The sequence below is a fragment of the Acartia tonsa genome, chromosome 1 (genome assembly GCF_053477335.1).
Source record: "Acartia tonsa isolate MP-2025a chromosome 1, ASM5347733v1, whole genome shotgun sequence".
NCBI lineage: Eukaryota > Metazoa > Arthropoda > Copepoda > Calanoida > Acartiidae > Acartia > Acartia tonsa.
In genome coordinates this window covers 49,706,157-49,725,679 of record NC_137260.1, presented here as the reverse complement: position 1 = coordinate 49,725,679, position 19,523 = coordinate 49,706,157, and the positions used below count along the sequence as shown (strand labels likewise).

General features: G+C 31.6%; 2 protein-coding genes across 2 annotated transcripts in view; both read right to left on the bottom strand.

Moving 5' to 3' along the window:
- The window catches only part of LOC145322903 (uncharacterized), a 59,673-nt gene that overhangs the window by 1,924 nt on the left and 38,226 nt on the right, over positions 1–19,523 (bottom strand). The window contains exons 2-7 of the mRNA XM_080165257.1: positions 2,808–2,935; positions 2,592–2,649; positions 1,272–1,377; positions 997–1,041; positions 782–828; positions 168–294 (exon numbers count right to left, since the gene is read on the bottom strand). Of these exons, the coding sequence (XP_080021383.1) occupies positions 168–294; positions 782–828; positions 997–1,041; positions 1,272–1,377; positions 2,592–2,649; positions 2,808–2,928 (504 nt within the window). The 5' untranslated portion in view covers positions 2,929–2,935. The remainder of the gene's footprint in view (positions 1–167; positions 295–781; positions 829–996; positions 1,042–1,271; positions 1,378–2,591; positions 2,650–2,807; positions 2,936–19,523) is intronic.
- Positions 2,928–19,521, bottom strand: LOC145322818 (valine--tRNA ligase-like). The gene is made up of 28 exons (XM_080165101.1): positions 19,444–19,521; positions 19,173–19,255; positions 18,759–18,828; positions 18,485–18,573; positions 17,933–18,016; positions 17,118–17,201; positions 16,796–16,830; positions 16,271–16,380; positions 15,359–15,482; positions 14,024–14,066; positions 13,804–13,889; positions 13,043–13,274; positions 12,677–12,781; positions 12,245–12,308; positions 10,064–10,226; positions 9,526–9,716; positions 9,069–9,167; positions 8,593–8,670; positions 7,875–7,953; positions 7,345–7,458; positions 6,752–6,866; positions 5,774–5,874; positions 5,322–5,436; positions 4,719–4,895; positions 4,156–4,334; positions 3,663–3,813; positions 3,429–3,517; positions 2,928–3,124 (listed from the first exon to the last, which is right to left on the bottom strand). The coding sequence occupies exons 1-28, from the start codon at positions 19,514–19,516 to the stop codon at positions 3,025–3,027; spliced, it is 3,033 nt and encodes a 1,010-aa protein (XP_080021227.1). The 5' UTR covers positions 19,517–19,521; the 3' UTR covers positions 2,928–3,024.

Below are 19,523 nucleotides of genomic sequence, written 5' to 3'. Positions count from 1 at the left end.
GTAGCTATTTCAAAAAAAAGTAAATGATTTTAAGCGAGGGTGTGTTGGTATGTTAATGCATAAGATTATGAACATTTTGAGAAAGCTTATTTTTTTTATATTTGTCTTGCCGCGTGCAAGCTTCTCTAAAATTATGTCAGTGTCATTTTAATTAGACTCTAATTAACCTTGTTTGCTGGGAAAGCTCTGAAGTAAGTTTTCTGTGCATCTGCAACAACCTCGAAAACAAAGCCCATGGTCCAAATGGCCCAGCCAATGTAGTCCCGACTGCCAATTGGCGGATTTCTTCGAGAACTGAAAAAGATAAAAATGTAATAATAATGTGAATCTTTAACTAAACGTCGTAAAAATAACTGTTGTGTTACCTATTGAGTTTTTAAAATAGAACCAGAAGCATAAAATTCGAGAGAAGAGAGCCACTTAAGTAAAATTGGCGAAAATCATATTTTTTCAAAGTAACCCTTTTAGCAATCGTCACCTTTACTGTTTTCACTATATGTGTAATCTACATTCACGATCAGGGATCTAAAGGGATAAGACTATGACCTAAATTGATGTAAATGATGACACAAAAATGACTCTCTTCTATAGATTATAGTTAGTGGTTAAAACGTTAAAGACACTCAACTGAATCAACCAAAACGTTAAAGACACTCAACTGAATTAACCAATCAAAATTCCAATAAAACACCCCACATAAAACTTTGGGGACTAGTGTAATAACCAGCCAAATATCCACGCTCTCCCTGATCGAAAATATAAAAATGATGTTAAAAGATACCTGTTCAAAAGAAGTGTTGGAAGCAACGTGACAAACACCCAAATTCCCTAGATTGACATTTTAATATTGAATTTTATAAAAACAGAAGAACCTGCGTCTAAAAAAGCGAAGATGTACATGTGCAACTTGAAAAAAAAACGACTTGCGTTAAAACTTTTAAAGATAATAGTTTCGAATTAAAAAAATAAATATTTAATATAAAATCAATATTATGCCTGAATTGTCCAAAACTTGAACATCACTGAAGGATTCTGTTTAGCCTATATAAAAAATATATTAAATGGTTAAATAAAGTTAGGTTAATTTAAAGTTAAATATTGCTGGATTGGGGTAGCTCCATGCAGTGGTTAGGTTACAGCAAGGTTAAGGCATTTGAATACCCCCAATAAACAATTCTAGAACATGGGTAAATATAGTAAAAACAACTTTTTCGATGTTAATACTTAAATGTCCAAGGATTTACTAATCAATATAATATTGAATTTGTTACCTTATCAAACCTTTTATCCTCTCCATCCTTCATGATTCTGATAAACAGGAAGAGTCCAAGTCTGACAGCCCAGGCAAATACCATCCATGTCTGTACTGTTTGACGTCTTAAAACGAATTTTAGTGACGAAGCTACTTAAAATTGAAGCATGTTTGTCTGACCGTTAAATATTTTTAACTATGCAGATTATAGATCGGACAGCGCCAAATAAAGTGCAAAGAGTCTACGCAGAGATGACGGATCACAGTTATGGAATCTCGACCATAAAGATTTTTTTATCCAATCTTGACAAGAGAGGTATTTTTGGAAAGAGGAATATATATAGAAAACGCCTATGTAAATTAGAAAATCCGCAGAAATCATATTTGCAAGTTATTTGCAAAAATTTGCAATGTTAATTTGCAAAATTAATTTCATGCCTTAAATGACAGATTTAGAAAAAAATCTTTTTATGAAATGTGTTTATCTATAAGTTTAAAACATACTTGAGGCAAAAAAAATTTCTTTAGTGTTACTTTTGCACCTTATATATAAAAAAAGCAGTTTTTTTATGATAAAAAAAGGTATATGAACAAAAAATATGTTCTTTCTTGATGTAAACACAATAATTGGCATAAAATCTATCATCCTAAATGTAAAAATCAGATATAAAATCCTTTTAGAGCAAATATAGTGCAAAAAGTAGGTAACCAAGACATTTTTTCAAAGTATGAAAATCGAAAGAAAATAGTTCTTTTTGATTTTGATATACATAACAATTAGTGATCAAAAACTATAATACAAGTTATAACTTTTTTCAACCCTATCATTGATTAAAATGCACTTTTAGGTTTACTCATTACCAAAGTAGCACATAAATACTCTTTTTATGAAGTTATTAAACAAAATAAAATAAAATCAACAATTAGACGTTTTTTATAATGCAGTAGACCATTTTGTAGTTGTTTTTTTGTCATTTACTTTGTTGAATTACTTCATAAAAAGAGTTTTTATGCACTACTTCGGTAATTCTTAAACCTAAAAGTGCAATTTAATCAATGACAGTGTTGAAAAAAGTTATAACATGTTTTATAGTTTTTGATCACTAATTTTATATACATTTATCTGATATGTATATCAAAATCAAAAAGAACTATTTTCTTTAGATTTTCATACTTTGCAAAAATGTCTTGAAATATAGAAAATATTGTCCTTTTTAAAACTTTTTGAGATTTTATTACATTTAATCTCAAACAGTCGAATTACTAGGACATTAAGTATTGTTATCAGGAAAAGCTCCGCTTTTAAATATTGTTTTATATAAAAAAAAAATATGTGTACCTCGATTTGATGCTTTTGTCATAGGATAGTTGGGAAAGCAGCAAAAAAGTCAAAGAGCCTTAAAATCAAAAAGAATTAATTTAAAAGATAATAAAAATCAAAATTATAGGGGATAGGTAAAACAAAGTAGAATTAACTCTTATTTACTAGATTTTTGGCCCAGAAACTGTCAAAGAATAAATTCCTTTGCAGCCATTAATGATTGAACTACAATACCTGTCAAATCATAAAACTTTTCAGTGTGTAATAGAACTGCAAGTGTACAACCAACCCATTGAACTCCAATGGAGATATAAAACAATCTCAAAATTTCATTTGTCCACAAGAAATCCAACATTTTGTCTGGAAATTTATCAAAACTTAACAAATGTTTCTATATTTTACACTTTCTGAGATCTTAAAGCACATGATTTGCCTTTAACTATAAATCTAATTAATTGTTCATCTTTTTCAACAATGTCAGTTGTCTGTCCAAAGATTCTAGCTCCTCGTTAAATTTCTTTCTTTTTTCTTCAGTTACTTCTGGTTTCTCCCTGAAAAAAACCCGTTATTTTTTACTTTGCAAAGTTTGAGATGGCTTATTGTCTTAATATAATATTATGTCTTAATTGCCTCCAAAGATTGCAACCCTGCCTCTCTTAACCTAATTTAATATATGAAGATTGAAAGGCCCCACTTTCTTAGTTGTGTTAAATGAAACGTTGAACAAAGAAACTAAGTAAAAACTCCTTTACACTTCAATAAAAGAAGTTTTTAGATACTCTTAAGCTAAAAATGACCTTTTGTATTATTAGTTTAATTTGAATTTTGCCATAGCTAAGGGAAAAAATTACTTACCTATATTGAAATTTTCCTTTATTGGCTTTATCCAACTTTTTGATATCTCTGTGGATTTTTTCCTTCTTTTCTTCAATTTTCTTAATTTCCTAGAAAAATTGTCAATGTCAAGAAAAACAAATAAGACATTATGACTAAGACTAGAAAAGAATTTATCTCATAAAAATAACAAGTAACTAGTGATTTAGAACATAAAATAACGATACATAGATAAAATAGATATAGATTATATACCTTTTCAACATCCATATGTTCTCCCAGGAACACTCCAACTGTAAGACCATCAGTAGAGTTGACAGCACAGCCAAGTGGCAGAGAAGCTAAGTTTGGCTTCTCGACTGTAAAGTTTAACTCGCCAGAATTTGACAGCCGGCAAATTACTTCACTAAAAATTATTTTGTATTAATATATTTACAGTTTGACCCCTTAAAAAGTATTTCTTGACGTTTCTAGACCTTAATTCTTGGTGAGAATTCTTAATAGTAGCATATATCTTTGTTCTCTATACATTTCCACAACAGAATATGTCAGAAAATGGTAAGGCCATTAAAACGGCATTAATAAGAAACAAAAATACTTTCAAAGCTTAAAAGTATTGTCATTAAATCATGAAATATGACATTGTATAAAACTTTATGTTATTTGTGTTTTAAACTTGATTACAGAGTTTAATCAATTTATGTCATTACAAGGACTCCCTAAACATAAAGTATGATTTTAGACTCACCTAAATTGCTGCAAATGCGCCAACTCAGTCTGGTTATCCGAATGAATAAGAACATCTGGAAGGGAACCTTTGACTAGGCTGTAGCTAGCTTTGGTGCTCCTGATTCCAGATACAAGTAGCAGTACTCGCTCCATTAAGGCTCCAAGAGTTGGATTAACAAAACCGCTCCATTGAGTTGGCTGAAAAGCATAAATATTACCAAGTTTTTTTGTAAATTATAATATACAGAATGCTTGGTTTATATGCATTCAAGACAATGGATTTATTATTACTTTGATATTACACCAGATTTTTAAGTGAACTCTGTAGCGGGCTAAAATAACGATCTCCCACAACCCCCTCCTTTACCCCATCCCATCCCCTCCTACTGGATAAACGACCCAACCAATAAATGCGAGGGAATATTGCAACCTATATTGACGACAATTTTTCTCCTGTCATAATATCTACGAATATTCTACAATCTACATACATCCACTTTGAAGACATATTTATGCAAAAAGGAGAAAATAAACAGACATACATCCTGCTACCTTTTTACAATAATAAATATTTTAAAATACCTGGGGGTAAAAATCAATCATAATAGATTCCTGCCTGGTCTCTTTGGGCATAGTTGGTATTCTATGATACAACTCCTCGGTGATAAATGGCATGATGGGATGAAGCATCTTTAAGCTGGTCATTATACAGGTGTGGAAAAACATCAGGCTGGCATGGAATCTTGGACTCTCTGGGTCCTATAACATTTGTAGATGGTAGTATTTATTTGTTAAAAAATCAAGATAAGGATATAATGAATTGAGAAGGCCGGATTAAAGGTAAATTTGGTTGGAAAATATAGTAATAGTAATAAAATAAGAACGATCTTACACTTTAAAATAATAAGTAGGTACTCTACATTAAGTCCTTCGTTTTTCAAAATAAGGGCTAAAATAAACCAACTAAATAACTTTTTAAAATATCACCGAAAGAGGTATCTTTCTATCACTAACGAATGCAGGGTAAAGTTAAATTCTAAGTATTACGTTCTCTCATATGACCTACCTACATATAGTATTTGCCTATCATTTCGTTATTTTTTGTCCAGATATGGCCATAAAAAAATATTATTTGCTCTAAAACAAGGAGAGTATGCTTGTTTACTTTTAGATTTCATGTTTTACCTGTAAATCTCGTTTGATATATTCAACGTAAACGTCGCACACGTTTCCATACAGAAATCCCCGAATTTCTTTCAATATTTCATCAAAATTCTTTTCTTCAAATTCTTCGTTCACTCTTAAAAAATAATAACATTTATACCTACACGATATTAAGTAAACTTTTGAGTTTGACTTCAAAATATTTTACTTTTGATTTCTACTATTGACTGCACCCTATCATCCAAGGGTTCTTCTGTATTTGGCTAGAGAGGGCAAAAATAGCCTAAAACCATCCCAAGACTTAAATATGGAAATAAATTGGCTAAAACAATCTCGAGCAATATGTGAAGCTTTCCTTAAAATGTGTACTCAATCGGTACAGTAATTTTCGAAATCTCAAGCTACGGACAAAAAACCTTATTACTTTATATTTTAAGATATGTTGGTAGAAGAATTTCTAAAATAAAATATACCTAGTAACTGTATTAGCTAGCTGATTAAGTATCCACATATCCATCAGGCTTGGTCTGAAATCCTTCGGTAATGTGCCCAAATCTTTTCCAGCTTCTTTAGCCTTCAAGAAAATTCTTTGATTAATGAAGAGAATAATTTAATAAAAAAAATAGTATTAATAACCACAATCTTGTAATTCAAGTGCCTCCTAGTACAATTAAAAACATACCAGCAAGCTAAACACTATATTTAGCGCCCTCGAAACAGTTAATAACAAGCTTAAAAGAAAAAAATATAAATATTTTTAATTTTACTTGACTTTTTTTATTTTACCTTGATCTAACAGAATTTAGTGAAATGAATGCTATTTTTGAGTTTGTATTTCATATTGTTAATTAGGCTTACTAATACCTATTTCTAGGTAAATATTAGGCTATAAAAGTTTTCCGGAATTTTAATGCATATAATAGATTTGAAATCTGCATAAAATTTTAAGGATTTTTTATAAAATTCGTTTTTTATATACCTAATTCATTATTTAAAAGCGCAAATCCAATTTTAGTTAATAAATTTTGACCAATAGGATAGGTGGATTGGAAACTACCTGCGCTCTAATTGGTTGAATGATGTACGTCACTTAAGCTTCTCCAATCAGAGCGCAGATAATTTTCAATCCACCAATCACAGATGTCAAAATTATTTAACTTAATTTGTATTTGCGCTTATAGATAAAGAATTATACAAAAAACGAATTTTATAAAAATTCCTTAAAATTTTATGCAGATTTCAAATCTATTATATTTATTAGAATTCCGGAAAACTTTTATAGCCTAGTAAATATACAAACAATATACCAAAAGAACATTTTAATTTAATCAAAATATTTACAACTCCTCAATTTGGGACAAAAAAATTCAATATTTATCACATATTACGTATAATACCTAGTCAATTATTGATTTGTAAGTACCTTATGTACTTTAAAAATATTGTCTTACCTTGTGATGTGCTTGAACCAGAAGCCTGGAGACCTGCCAGATTTTATTACACCAGATTTTAGCCCTTGGCACCAGCTCAGGATCCAGGTTCATATGCTGAGATTTTACATCATAACTAAAAACATATACCTATTTAGCATTACAATTCTTTCACATGAATTATTCAGAAGAAAGCACTCTAGATTAATCTTCTCCCCAAACTTTTAATATAGAGATTTCAGGCAAAGATTTAAAGACAAAAATAAAACACACAATATTCTCTTAACTTTTCCGATTAATATCAATCAATCACAGGAAGGTTTTTACATGTTCTTGTCACCTGACTTAAAATTTTTCGTCAATATGAATTTGGTTTTAAATTGATTATCAAGTATCTTTTTTTTGTCGGTTGATATCGTTAAACTACAAATTCAATTCTTGTGTCACGTAACGTTTTTAGAACAAAGGTAAGTGAGAAGGAGCAGGGGTTTTTAATTACAAACCAAGTGGAATTTCTGTACCTCCCCCGAATCCATTAGCATGAATGATCACTTATTGTTTTTATCTAAATCGAATTAGACCTGTTCCCAAACAAAGAAAGAAAGCATTCTTACCTAAGAAGTGCCCATCTGAGAGCATCAGCACCCGACGCAGGTATACCATCAGGAAAAGTTTTCACCAGCTCACTCTTACTTAATTCTACTTCCTCTTCGCTTAAATATCCATTACTGAAAATAAAACGAAATTGGAACTTATTAGGTATAACTTTTCTATCTAAAAACAAAATATTTTTACATACAAAAATACAAACAGCAACATAACATATTTTGGTTATTATAACAAAGATTATATTAATCACAAAAGCGAATATCAACACAACAGACAGTCGAACAGGCGATCATAAATACGGAGTGTTCTCCAAATAAGATCATATGAATTTGTATGCATCAGTTTAAAATGGACGTACTAATGATGTTAATCGAGCTGCAATGCTCTTAAAATTGTACCTCATTGTTACAGGAACTTTCATGCAACGTTTATAATCAGTATTGTTATTTCTTGTATGTTTAAATTAAAGAGTTATCTCTTAAGGGCACCCGTACCCCCAAATGAAAAAGCTTGACTTAAAAATCAAGTTATTTACCTTAAAGAAGCGTCTAATTCTTGGTTTAGTTGTTCTATACTGGCTCCGTGAATCATGTGCATTGGGTCTATCACATTTCCTGAAAAATCTCTGTATTAACTTTTTATATAAATATAAAATACAAGGACGATAATGTCAAATAGTAGCGAGGCTGCTGGAATTAAAAGCTAAATAGTAAATATAAGATTAAGAGCCTATGTTGAGTGATAGAAAAAGCAAAGGGGTAGTTTCACGAAATGCATTTGAACTTAATTTAGTGAACCGCATATTTTTTGCTAATTAATGGGTTAAACTATAGGTATTTATATAGAATATATTTGAAAGAATTTCAATTTTCTACCACGTAGTTTTTTTTAAAAAAAGACTTGAAAATCGTCTTTTTGTGATATATGATATTTAAAAAGACGATTTTCAGGTCTTGATATTTTAAAAACTACGTGGTAGAAAATTGAAATTCTTTCAAATATATGCCATATCAATGTAGTTTAACCAATTAACCAGGAAAAAATATGCGGTTCACTAAATTAAGTTCAAATGCATTTCGTGAAACTACCCCTTTAAAGATAAAATAGAATTACAGACAAGACAGAAGATAAAAGCTAAATAAAATTGGTTTGCTATTGAAATGATTACAGACAGACAAGAACACTAATAGAGGAGATTCGCAACTAAAAACATTATTAAATGTACATTGTACATAGGTTTAATAAAAGCTCACCAAGAGATTTGGACATTTTTCTTCCCTGACTGTCACAAATTATTCCATGCAGCATCACGTCAGAGAATGGCAGTTTTCCTAAAATATTCATGGATTTATTTTTGTCAAAGAGCTAATCAGTAATGCTCTCTTGTTTTAAATAACATAGAAGAACCATCAAGTGACTATCAAAGGCCTCTAGAAAGTCAAACAAACAATAAATGGATAATATATTATTAATTTAAAAAAGTCTTTACAAAGACTCACATTGCCTATCTGCAACTAAAAGACACATAAAACCTACATATCAGGATTGCGCTTATTTCACTTATTTTTCTATTGGATGAATAAACTCATGTGTTATAGAGATCACAAATATATTGCTGCTTTCAGAACAAGCTTTTTATATTAGGCGGATGAGTTTAGTTTTTGTCTTGTCTATGAAGATTTAACAAATATTACAGATTTTTTACTTTTTTTTTATTAAAACTGCTAACCTTGCAATGCAATGCTAAGCATGACCATCCTGGCCACCCAGAAAAATAAAATGTCATTTCCAGTCTCCATCAAATCCAAGGGAAAGAATTTCTCCAAGTCTAAAACATGAACACAATTAGGATTATTTAAATAATTCAAAATAATGGTATAATGCTATTAAATAAAGTAGTAAGGTTTTTTGTCTGTAGCTTAAGATTTCGATAACTACTGAGCCTGGAACCAATGCAATTGAGTTCTTCATTTTAGTGGAAGTTTCTTATTTGTCCCTGTATAGTTTTAGTCTATTGAATTCTTCTAATTAAGTTTGGTTTTAGGCTATTTTCCTACTTTCCTTGTTCCTTCGAATATATTGCTCATTTTAGCACATTAGCTATCATGAATTTAAAAATTACCTAACTATGCCCAAAGGCAAAGTTAAGAGACACCGATGAAAAAAATACCGTGAAACTTATGTACCTGGATTTTCATTAGGCCAACCAAAAACAGCAAATGGATAAAGTGCACTTGAAAACCATGTGTCTAGAACATCTGGATCCTGGTGGCCGTCCAGATTATCTGCAGGAGTACCAAGTTTCTCAGAAGCCTGGGTTAAGGCGTCCTCTTTGGTTTCAGCAGCGATCCAAACACCCTTGGATGAGTCATCTTTCCTGAGTTATAAAAATAACTGTTCAAATGCAAGGAACAAAAAAATATTTTCTGGGTCGGTTAAATAGAATTCGAATCAAATTAAAGTTCAAATAATAAAAAAATAGATTAATCCGAAAGAAACGGAGAATCCAAACCCCTGTTATCGTTTTAAAAAAGGGGATTCTAAACCATAAGGTTTCACCTAACCTAGCCTAAAAATTGACAAAAATTAGTATAAAAAAGTTTAGGTACTTGCAATACAGAAATGAAATCAATAAAAATGCTTGAAATTGTCTTAAAAATAATTTCAAAATATTACAAGACAACGACCTAATTACATTCATGAACAGCCTCAATAATTATTCACCTAAAAATCCACCAGGCAGGTGCCCTATGGCCCCACCAGAGTTGTCTGGAGATGCACCAGTCTCTGTTCTTGTCCTGTCCAAGAAAATTGTCCCAGACAGATGTAAAATTAGGAGGATCCAAGCGCAGGTCGTTTTCTTTCACAGCCTTGGAGGCAAGCTCGCCTAAAAATTTAAATAAACTTTAAGTTACATGTATTGACAACAAAAATTAACCATCCATTTTATTTAAACATTTGAACATTCCTTTTGTGCTTTAAAAAAAAGATTACCTAGGTAGGTAATCATATTTAGATTGTGTTAAGTTACTCAAAAGTAATTTTTTTTTATCAAAATTCATATGATTAAAAAACAGGACATACGAGGAATAAAAGATTAAATTTTTTTTATGTGTATTATATTTTACTAGTGGCTACGCCCCTAGTGGCCTCTAGAGGCTCTTGAAGAGGGGGGAATTGAATTGGATACCCTATTTTTTTTTTGGGGGGGGGGATTATTTTTTTCTAGAGGCGATTTCTTTCGGGAAGGTGGTGGTACCCTCCCCCAAAATAAATATGGTTTATAACTATTTTGGGGGAGGGTACCACCACCCTTCTAAGAGAAATCACAATAAAACCGCATAGTATCGCTAACGTAGTGGCGCGCGTAGAGACATGAATTTAACAGCTTAATGTAACATAGACAAAGGGGGGGGGGGATGTGGTGACTCGTGCCACGACATACCAGCAATTTTATTTTGGGTGCTACTCCCTTAGTTTTTAGAGATAATTGGGTGAAATCTTTTGGGCTGGGTCACTAATTACCCCAAGTTTTGGTATCTTTCAAAAAAAAACGGCGGCGGGTCCGCCGCCATTTTCCGCCGCCGCCGCCAAAAAAAAATTTGGAATCATTTGAGACCATGTTATTTTTTTTCAAAAATTTTTCCCGTTATAACCAACCCTGCGGGAGGACTTAGTCATTTTTTTCAAATTCTCGTTTATCAAGGTATATCTTAAATTCAGTGCCTCTCCTAAGCTTTTAAAGATATTGAGACAAGACCTTTTGAGGTAGATCAGTAAAAAAATATTTGAATAAAAAATGGCGGCGGTTATTTTTTTCAAAAATTTTTCCCCTTACAAGCGACCCTGTGGGGGGACTTTTAAAGATATTGAAACAAAATCTTTTGAGGTGGATCAGCAAAAAAATATTTTAATAAAAAATGGCGGCGGTACCACCGCTCCCGCCGTCCACCGCCATTTTCCGCCTCCCACAGGACGGCTTGTAAGGGGAAAAATTTTTGAAAAAAATAATATCGTCTCAAATGATTCAAAATTGCCCAATTCGGCGAGAAATGCAATAAAAAATTTTTGGCCGCGGCGGTACCGCCGCCATTTTTTATTCTAATATTTTTTACTGACCTACCTCAAAAGATTTTGTTTCAATATCTTTAAAAGCTTAGGAGAGGCACTGAATTTAAGATATACCTTGATAAACGAGAATTTGAAAAAAATGACTGTCCCCCCACAGGGTTGCTTGTAAGGGGAAAATTTTTTGAAAAAAATAACATGGTCTCATATGATTCCAAATTGCCTAATTCGGCGAGAAATGCAATAAAAAAATTTTTTTGGTGGCGGCGGAAAACGGCGGCGGACGGCGGGAGCGGCGGTCCCGCCGCCGTATTTACTTCAAATATTTTTTTGCTGATCTACCTCAAAAGATTTTGTTTCAATATCTTTAAAAGCTTGGAGAGGCACTGAATTTAAGATATACCTTGATAAACGAGAATTTGAAAAAAATGACTGTCCCCCCACAGGGTTGCTTGTAAGGGGAAAAATTTTTGAAAATAACATGGTCTCAAATGATTCCAAATTGCCTAATTCGGCGAGAAATGCAATAAAAAAATTTTTTTTGGCGGCGGCGGAAAATGGCGGCAAACGGCGGGAGGGCAAAACTTTTTTTTGAAAGATACCAAAACTTGGGGTAATTAGTGACCCAGACCAAAAGATTTCACCCAATTATCTCTTAAAACTAAGGGAGTAGCACCCAAAATAAAATTGCGGGTATGTAGTGGCACGAGTCACCACATTCCCCCCCCCCCCCCTTATTTCTCAAATAAGATATTTAAAATAAAAAACATTTAAATGCCACTAGAGGCCTTTTGGGGGCGTAGCCGCTAGTCCGAAATATTGTAATAATGATATTACCTATTTTACTGGTATCAATAAACCATTGTTCCTTTAGCATTGGTTCTATAACATCTCCAGTTCTGTTGAAATTGATCAATTTAATGGACTTTATTATTAAAAACAAACAAGAAAATAGGATTATTATTTGGGCTTTCTAATTAAGAGAAAGAGGGGACAATGGGCTTTTAATTACGCTAGTCCCCAAAGTTTTATTATAACATTTTAACATTCGATTGTTTAACAACTTTGGAGACTTCAGTAAATTTTGATTAGTTGGTTTATTAAGTTGAGTGTTCAAGCGTTTCAACCACTAATTTTAATCATCATTGGGGATATACATCAATTTATCGGCCTTTGTCTTATCCCTTTAGATCCCAGCTTCTAATTCTTGTTTCTGGGAATTAGTTGATTAATTTTGAACTGGAAAGAATATTAATATTGATCGTCCCTTCCACAGACAGGTATACTCATGGCATGATCTTTAGATCCTCTGTACAGACCAAGACGTTCCAGTTTATCACAAATACTACTTCTCACCGCAAATCTATGTTCGTCCTAAATATTAACTAAGTATTTTTAAAACCATGGCTAAAATTGGTACTTTTAACTCCCCCTTCTCCTTAACAAAAGTGCTTAACTACGCTAGCCAGCGAAAAATGTCTTAATTTAGCCTAAATGTCTAACCATCTATTTTTAGTCACATGGAAACAATCGTTTCAGTATTTCTTGAGAGTTATGGATAATACAATAAAATTAGATACCTAATGAAGTAAAGAAAAACTTATTTTTTTTTACAAGAGGTCAATAATAACTTACCCTAAATTCTCCGCCATTCTCATTAACCGTGCCATCCCCATTGAAAATTTTCAGCATAGGCAAGCCATGTCCAACACCGATCTCAAAATCATTTTGGTCATGGGCGGGTGTTATTTTAACAGCCCCTGTCCCGAACTCTGGATCTACGTAGGCATCGGCTATAATGGGTATCTCTTCCTCTCTAAAAGGATGCCAGACGGTTTGTCCGACCAGATGAGCGTAACGGGTATCCCTAAAAATATAAGATTAACATTTGTCGACAAAAAAAAATGTGCTTTTGAGTATAGTAAATAAGTAATAGAAATAGTCAGTAAAACTAAATAGTTATGAGATTAACTCTTGGGAAAAAAATAACATTTTCTTTTTCTAAAATAGTTGCTTCTAGCTGTGTGAAGCTTCCCCAAAATTGAGAAAGAGAGGGGTAGGTTTCTGGTAAAATCCGTAAAGGTTATGTGTTATAAGTAAAAAACAGAAGTAGAACGATAAATTTATGTTAACTTAAAAAATATTTTTTGTCTATAGTTCTTTTCAAAAACAAATACACATATTTTGTGAATATTATCGTTCTACTACTATTTTTAAGCCTTAAAACACACCCCTTTACGGATTCTACCAGAAACCTACCCCCCTCTTTGCTCTGTAGTTGTCAAGGTCATAAAGGACGAATAATAACTTACAATTTAATAATATAGGATATTTGTAGGCATTTTTGAAGAATATAAAAAAGAAAAATTTATTTAAAAAAAGTTGTAAATTCTTACTTTGGATTAACAGCAATAGCTGTATCTCCTAGCATAGTTTCTGGTCGTGTTGTTGACACTATGATTTCATCACAACTGTTGGTAACCTTAATATTAAATGTAGTTTCAGTACCTATAGATAAACAATAAGCTACACTATAGTCACATCAAAAGATTATTTTGAGATGATTAAATATAAAATATGCGATGACAATAAAAGTTAAAATTTAAAAAGTTTTACCTTGTAAGCAATATCAGTCATAACTCCAAACTCAACGTCTCCTCTAGAAATAATATAATTATCTATAATACAAAGTAGAACGATGTCTGTCTGTCTGTTTGTTTGTCTGTTGTATGAAGGATCTCGCTAACCGCTGAAACGTTCGGGTTCTCCTTTATAGAGTAGGGTCTCACAGGTCAAACTATTTTCTTGGGGGTGGGACACACCCAACTCCCAAAAAATGAAAATTCACCCCGCCCCCCCCCCAAAAAAAAAAAATTCTTTTTCTTTTTAAAACTAAGATTAAATTAGTGGGGTCGACTAACCTACAACCCCCCCCCCCCCCAAATAAAATTTTTTTCTTCTTTTTTCTTTTAAATCTAAAATACGAAAAATAAATTAGTTTGATCAAACCTCATGGAGCAAAGCCCCTATAGGCTTGGGCCAAAGACGCTGGTTAATAATAAATCATCAATTTAGGTGTTTTTAATGATATAAATACACAAAATACCTATGCATTTACATACAGAGAATTTAGTGTTTAATTCATATTGTGTATAGATAAATTAAACAAAAGATATATTTCATATTATTAATAAAATAACACACGTACCGAGTTAAAATAACAATCCCCCCTTTCCACCCATTCCATGTTAACAAGCTAAATTGACGACAATTTATCACCTGTCTTAATATCCACGTATATATTCTACATCCTCTATTCATTTAATTCCTATTGTGTCATGATAAGAAAATAAGGATGACAACATCCGTAAAAGCGAAGCACTGAAACGGTAGTACAAACGGACATTACCACTAATATAGTGTCAGAACTGAATAATCATAATATAAATGTATAAGGGTCAAAGCAAAATTGTAAGTAAATTTGTTGAAAAAAAACTGCTCGATTCAGGATAATGTTTATGGACATATTTACATTTCTAGGACTTGATTATAAAGTTGCTTCGCTTATTACATTATACTTTGTTGTCCCAGAAATCAATATACCAAAAATCAGATCAATCAGATGATTAGTTAACATAAAAATTTGTTGTTAAAAAAGTAAAAAAATCAACATGTTTAAAATGGACGTACGGACATTTTGGTAATGATTATAGAGTTGCTACGCTTTCTAAATCGTACCTAACTACTAAAGGAATCACCATGCAAAATTTGAAATCGATAGGACAATTCTAACATGCCCAAATTAATGAAAAAAGCTATCCGTTACGGACGGACGGACCCTAATTATAGAAAATCTTCGCTTTTAACAAAGAAAAGATTAAATACATTAGGCACAGTCAGACATATTCAAATTATAGGGTAGCTAAGTCACTATGAAAATATTGGACTTACTGAAAGCCAGGAATATGAAAGTTAGTTCTTCCCTCTACAGCGACATGGTTAACTTCAATATCAGAAATTGTGGACTGGAGCACAGAACACCAGTTTATCAACGATTCTTTCCGGTAGATAATTCCTAAATACAGTAGGTATTAGTGATGGCAATCCGTCAAATTTTTGAACCGGATTCCGGATTCTTAAAAGAATCCGTCAAAAAAATGGCGGATTCCATGCAGATTCCGGATTTTATTTTTAGCGGATTCCGGATTCTAGCAGTATTTTAAAAGGATTTTTTTTTAAATTAAAAAAATTAAGTGCTACATATGTCCTAAAAATTAATGTTCTTGGTGTTCTCTATATTTCACTTTCGATAATCGAACCAGATTTTTAAAGATTTTATACATATGTAATGATGATAATCTTTGCCTTCAAAAAGAGGCAGTTGAAAGAAAAAACTCAAGACGCTAATTTTAGACTACCAATAAAGAATCCAGAATCCGCTTTTAAAAAACGGATTCCGGATCCAGATCCAAAAATTGGGTGGATTCCGGATCCAGATTGCCAACCCTAGTAGGTACAATCTGTTTGTTTTTTAAATAGGTAATACTAAATTGTTTCTATAAACTTAATCTTCTTTTATAAACTTAACCAGGAAGGGAGAGGACCTTGGACTATAGAAGATTATACTGGTAACTAAAGTTTTATAAACAAATACGTTCTATTTTGTTAATTTAGAAACTTATTGGACACTTATATCAAATCTTAATTAGTTGGCACAAAAAACTTGTGTCAAAATTTTTCAAATTATCGTCCATTGTCTTATCCATGAAGATTTTTGGCCTTGTCTAAGTCCATTGTTTTTTAAACAAAAAACTATTTCCTCTACCTACCCAACCATAACTCTTGAAATTTTTCTAAAATTACCTTTATTGAAAAGTTGAATAAAGGCCTTGTTAACACTTTGTGTATACTCTGGACTGAGGGTAAACTGTGTGCGGGACCAGTCCAGTGAGGCTCCCATCTCCTCCAGCTGTCTAAATTATGGGGCAGTATTATTTCATATATCTACCTAGTTTTTTTATTATCACAGTTCCTAAGATTACATTACATATAATTACGTTTCCTATACGTTTTGAGGTTAGGTTAAGTTAATATCAATATCATATTAAATAAAATTAAGTCGGAACTATAAAGGAAGCTCTTTGGATAAGGCCAGATGTCTTTTATTAACATCTTTATAGGCTACTAGCAGCCCAATGTATAAACCTAAATTTCCTTTTTCACCATTTAATTAGGCTTATAATCTTAATAGAATAACAAAACTCATAAAAAAAAAGAAAAATAAGAATGATTTTTGACTTAACTATTTAAAATTTTTAATTTCTACAAAAAGTAGGTAATCTATGGGAAAAATGGAAAAATTAAAAATTGCATGTTTTAGGTACTTACTTTAAAATTGTATCTCCTTTTTCTTTTTTCCATTCCTAAATCAAACGAATTATATAAATTATAAAGACATTACATGTTGAAATTATTGAAAATACAAACATAGAACATTTTATTTAAACTAGCGACTATTCCCCAGAGGTCCCTTTTATCAATGGCGATTTTTCTTGTTATGATGGAGTTCCATTTTAAAAGTAAAATCTTACCTGGACCTCTAAGAAGCTTTACTGTAAAGGGGAACCTTATCGGTCAAAAGGATAGTGAGATCTTGAGGCAAAGACAGACACACATCCTGTTACTAAGACTAATCAACAAAAAATATTACCTGTACTTTTTCAATAAACTTATCCCTTCCAAGATCTTGTTTTGTTATTCCATACTTTGCATTCAGTTGTTTTTCAACAACAATCTACCTTTACACAAAAATAGTAAATATTAGCTAAATTATATATTATTGTATAACAATTTTTTTAGGTAAATTGGCCGATTATGTGTAGTATAAGGAGGGCGATAAATTTATTAGTAGCGATAGCTAGTCGGGAAAATAATATAGGTTCAATAGTAGAGTAAATAATGTATTCGTTTGCATGTGTGTTTAAAAATAAAATACATAGGTAGGTAATATTTTTAGTGTAATTTTTCAATACCTATTCGATTTCCCTACAAAATATTTTCTTTTTTAAATTAAACTAGGTAGGTACTACAGAAAACAATGATCAGTAAAATCGTTTACACATAGATACTGGATTATTCTTTATAGCAAGTCTAACTAACTGCATATCATAATGAGCAATAGCTTCGCTATAGGAGAAGTACAAAAACAAGTTTCTTATTTTTTGTTATTTCTAAATTGAATTAGAAGCAGGGAGGGAGGAGACATTGGGCTTTGTCACAAGTTCACAAAGTCTTAAAATAACGTTTTCTTATGCATTGACTCAACAACTTTAGGGACTATTATTGAATTTTGATGGTTGGTATATTGAGTTGAGTGTCCAAACGTTTAAATTTAAACCACTAATTGTAATCTGCAGATGGGGTAATTTTGTGTATCAGATTTTTGGCACATCAATTTACCGGCCATTGTCTTATACCTTTAGATACATAATTAGAATGAAGAGAATGTAGTATAGAAGCCGTCACCTGTGTAGCTATACCAGCATGGTCACTGCCAGGCACCCAAACTGTTTCACATCCCTTCATACGGTGGTATCTTACAAGAGCATCCTTAAAAAACATATCATTGGTCTTAACATTAATTTGAAGCTTCTAATAAAGATTAGTTGAATTAATATGAAAGGGACATTTATCTACCAATTAAATGAAGTAGAAAAGGTTTGCTGTTTGACCTTACAGATCTCACAAACTAATAAACTAAAGTTTTTTTTATTTAGGGAAGTCAAGACGTTCTTTGGTGATTTTAGGCTATAGTCATATTTACTCTTAAGAAACACGTCGTCATATGATGTAAAATTATGCTAATCTTAAGCAATAAATTAAGCAAATACTACAAGACACTTACTTAATATGTGATGCTTTTAAACAGGGCGATTAAGTAGTAAATATAGAATTTTAAATATTTTAGCACAGAACAATGATTATTGGGGAATAAAATGTATTCTATATACATTCATTGTATTATCTCCTAAGATCCCTGAACTATGTCGCTGGTAAAAATATGAAACAGGTCGGTACCTGTACAGATGCAGTTAGAGCATGACCCAGATGCAAAACTCCAGTTACGTTGGGTGGAGGTAAAACCATTGAAAACTTAATCTGCTCTCCTATAATAAGATAATTTTATGCAGGAAAAGCAGGATTATATACCTACATACATATTACAAAAGAAAAATAACATAAACATAAGTGATACTTCTCCGTTAAGCTTCTAGACTTTAGGGGTGAAGAAAATAAGTAAAAGATATTATACTAGCTCATTTTCATCTTTTATGATGTAAAATTTCACTACCTGGCCTCGCTGCTCTATTAATCGCCTTAGGCTTAAAATATCCACTTTCTTTCCACCAATCATACCAACCCTAAATTAAATAACTTTACTTAATAGCTGCTACAACAATAAGAAAGACTGAATGCGTCAAACATTAAATAAAAAAAAATATTACTTTACATAGATCTATTTTTTGGTATGGTACAAAAGTTCTCTGAAAAAGCTCACTTGATTGCATTGTGTTATTTAGATAAGCTTTGTATTTGTATTTTAGTAGCTTTAGGATATTAATGTAGAGAAACGCTTATATCTTTGAAGCAATGAGCAAAGTCGCTAGATATATTTAACAGGATAAACATTTACAAAAAAATCTTTTTGTTTGGTAATGCATTTTTGTGTTTACAAAATATAATAAAACATTGTAATTATTAATACCTGTTCTACAGAGAGATTATGTTTATCAGGAAATGGATTATTTGGAGTGGCATCTTGTTTGCTGTAGAGAACACTACAATTCTACAGGGAGGTACAAGATAATATCAAGAAAAGAAATAAGTATGTAAAAAAGGCTAAAATAGCTGAGAACTTGGTATACAGTAAAGAGAACCTAGTTATGATAAAGTTGTTCTAGAATTTTTTTGTTGTAAAATATTACTTTTACCTACACAAAACTAATAGAATTAATATTTTAAATATTATCTTTCCTGGCAAAATTTTCTTAGTGGTTGATGAAATTGATTTTTCCTAATATTTCTTAACCTCGTTGGTACATGAAACATTTCTATA

Coding starts and splice junctions, on each gene's coding strand:
- LOC145322818 (XM_080165101.1), bottom strand. CDS start 19,516: ATGTTTCATGTACCAACGAGGTTAAGAAATATTAGGAAAAATCAATTT. Junction 16,831..17,117: donor AGTTTATTGAAAAAGTACAG/GTAATATTTTTT, acceptor CGTTTGATTTAG/GAATGGAAAAAAGAAAAAGG. Junction 4,335..4,718: donor TGATTGATTTTTACCCCCAG/GTATTTTAAAAT, acceptor TATGCTTTTCAG/CCAACTCAATGGAGCGGTTT.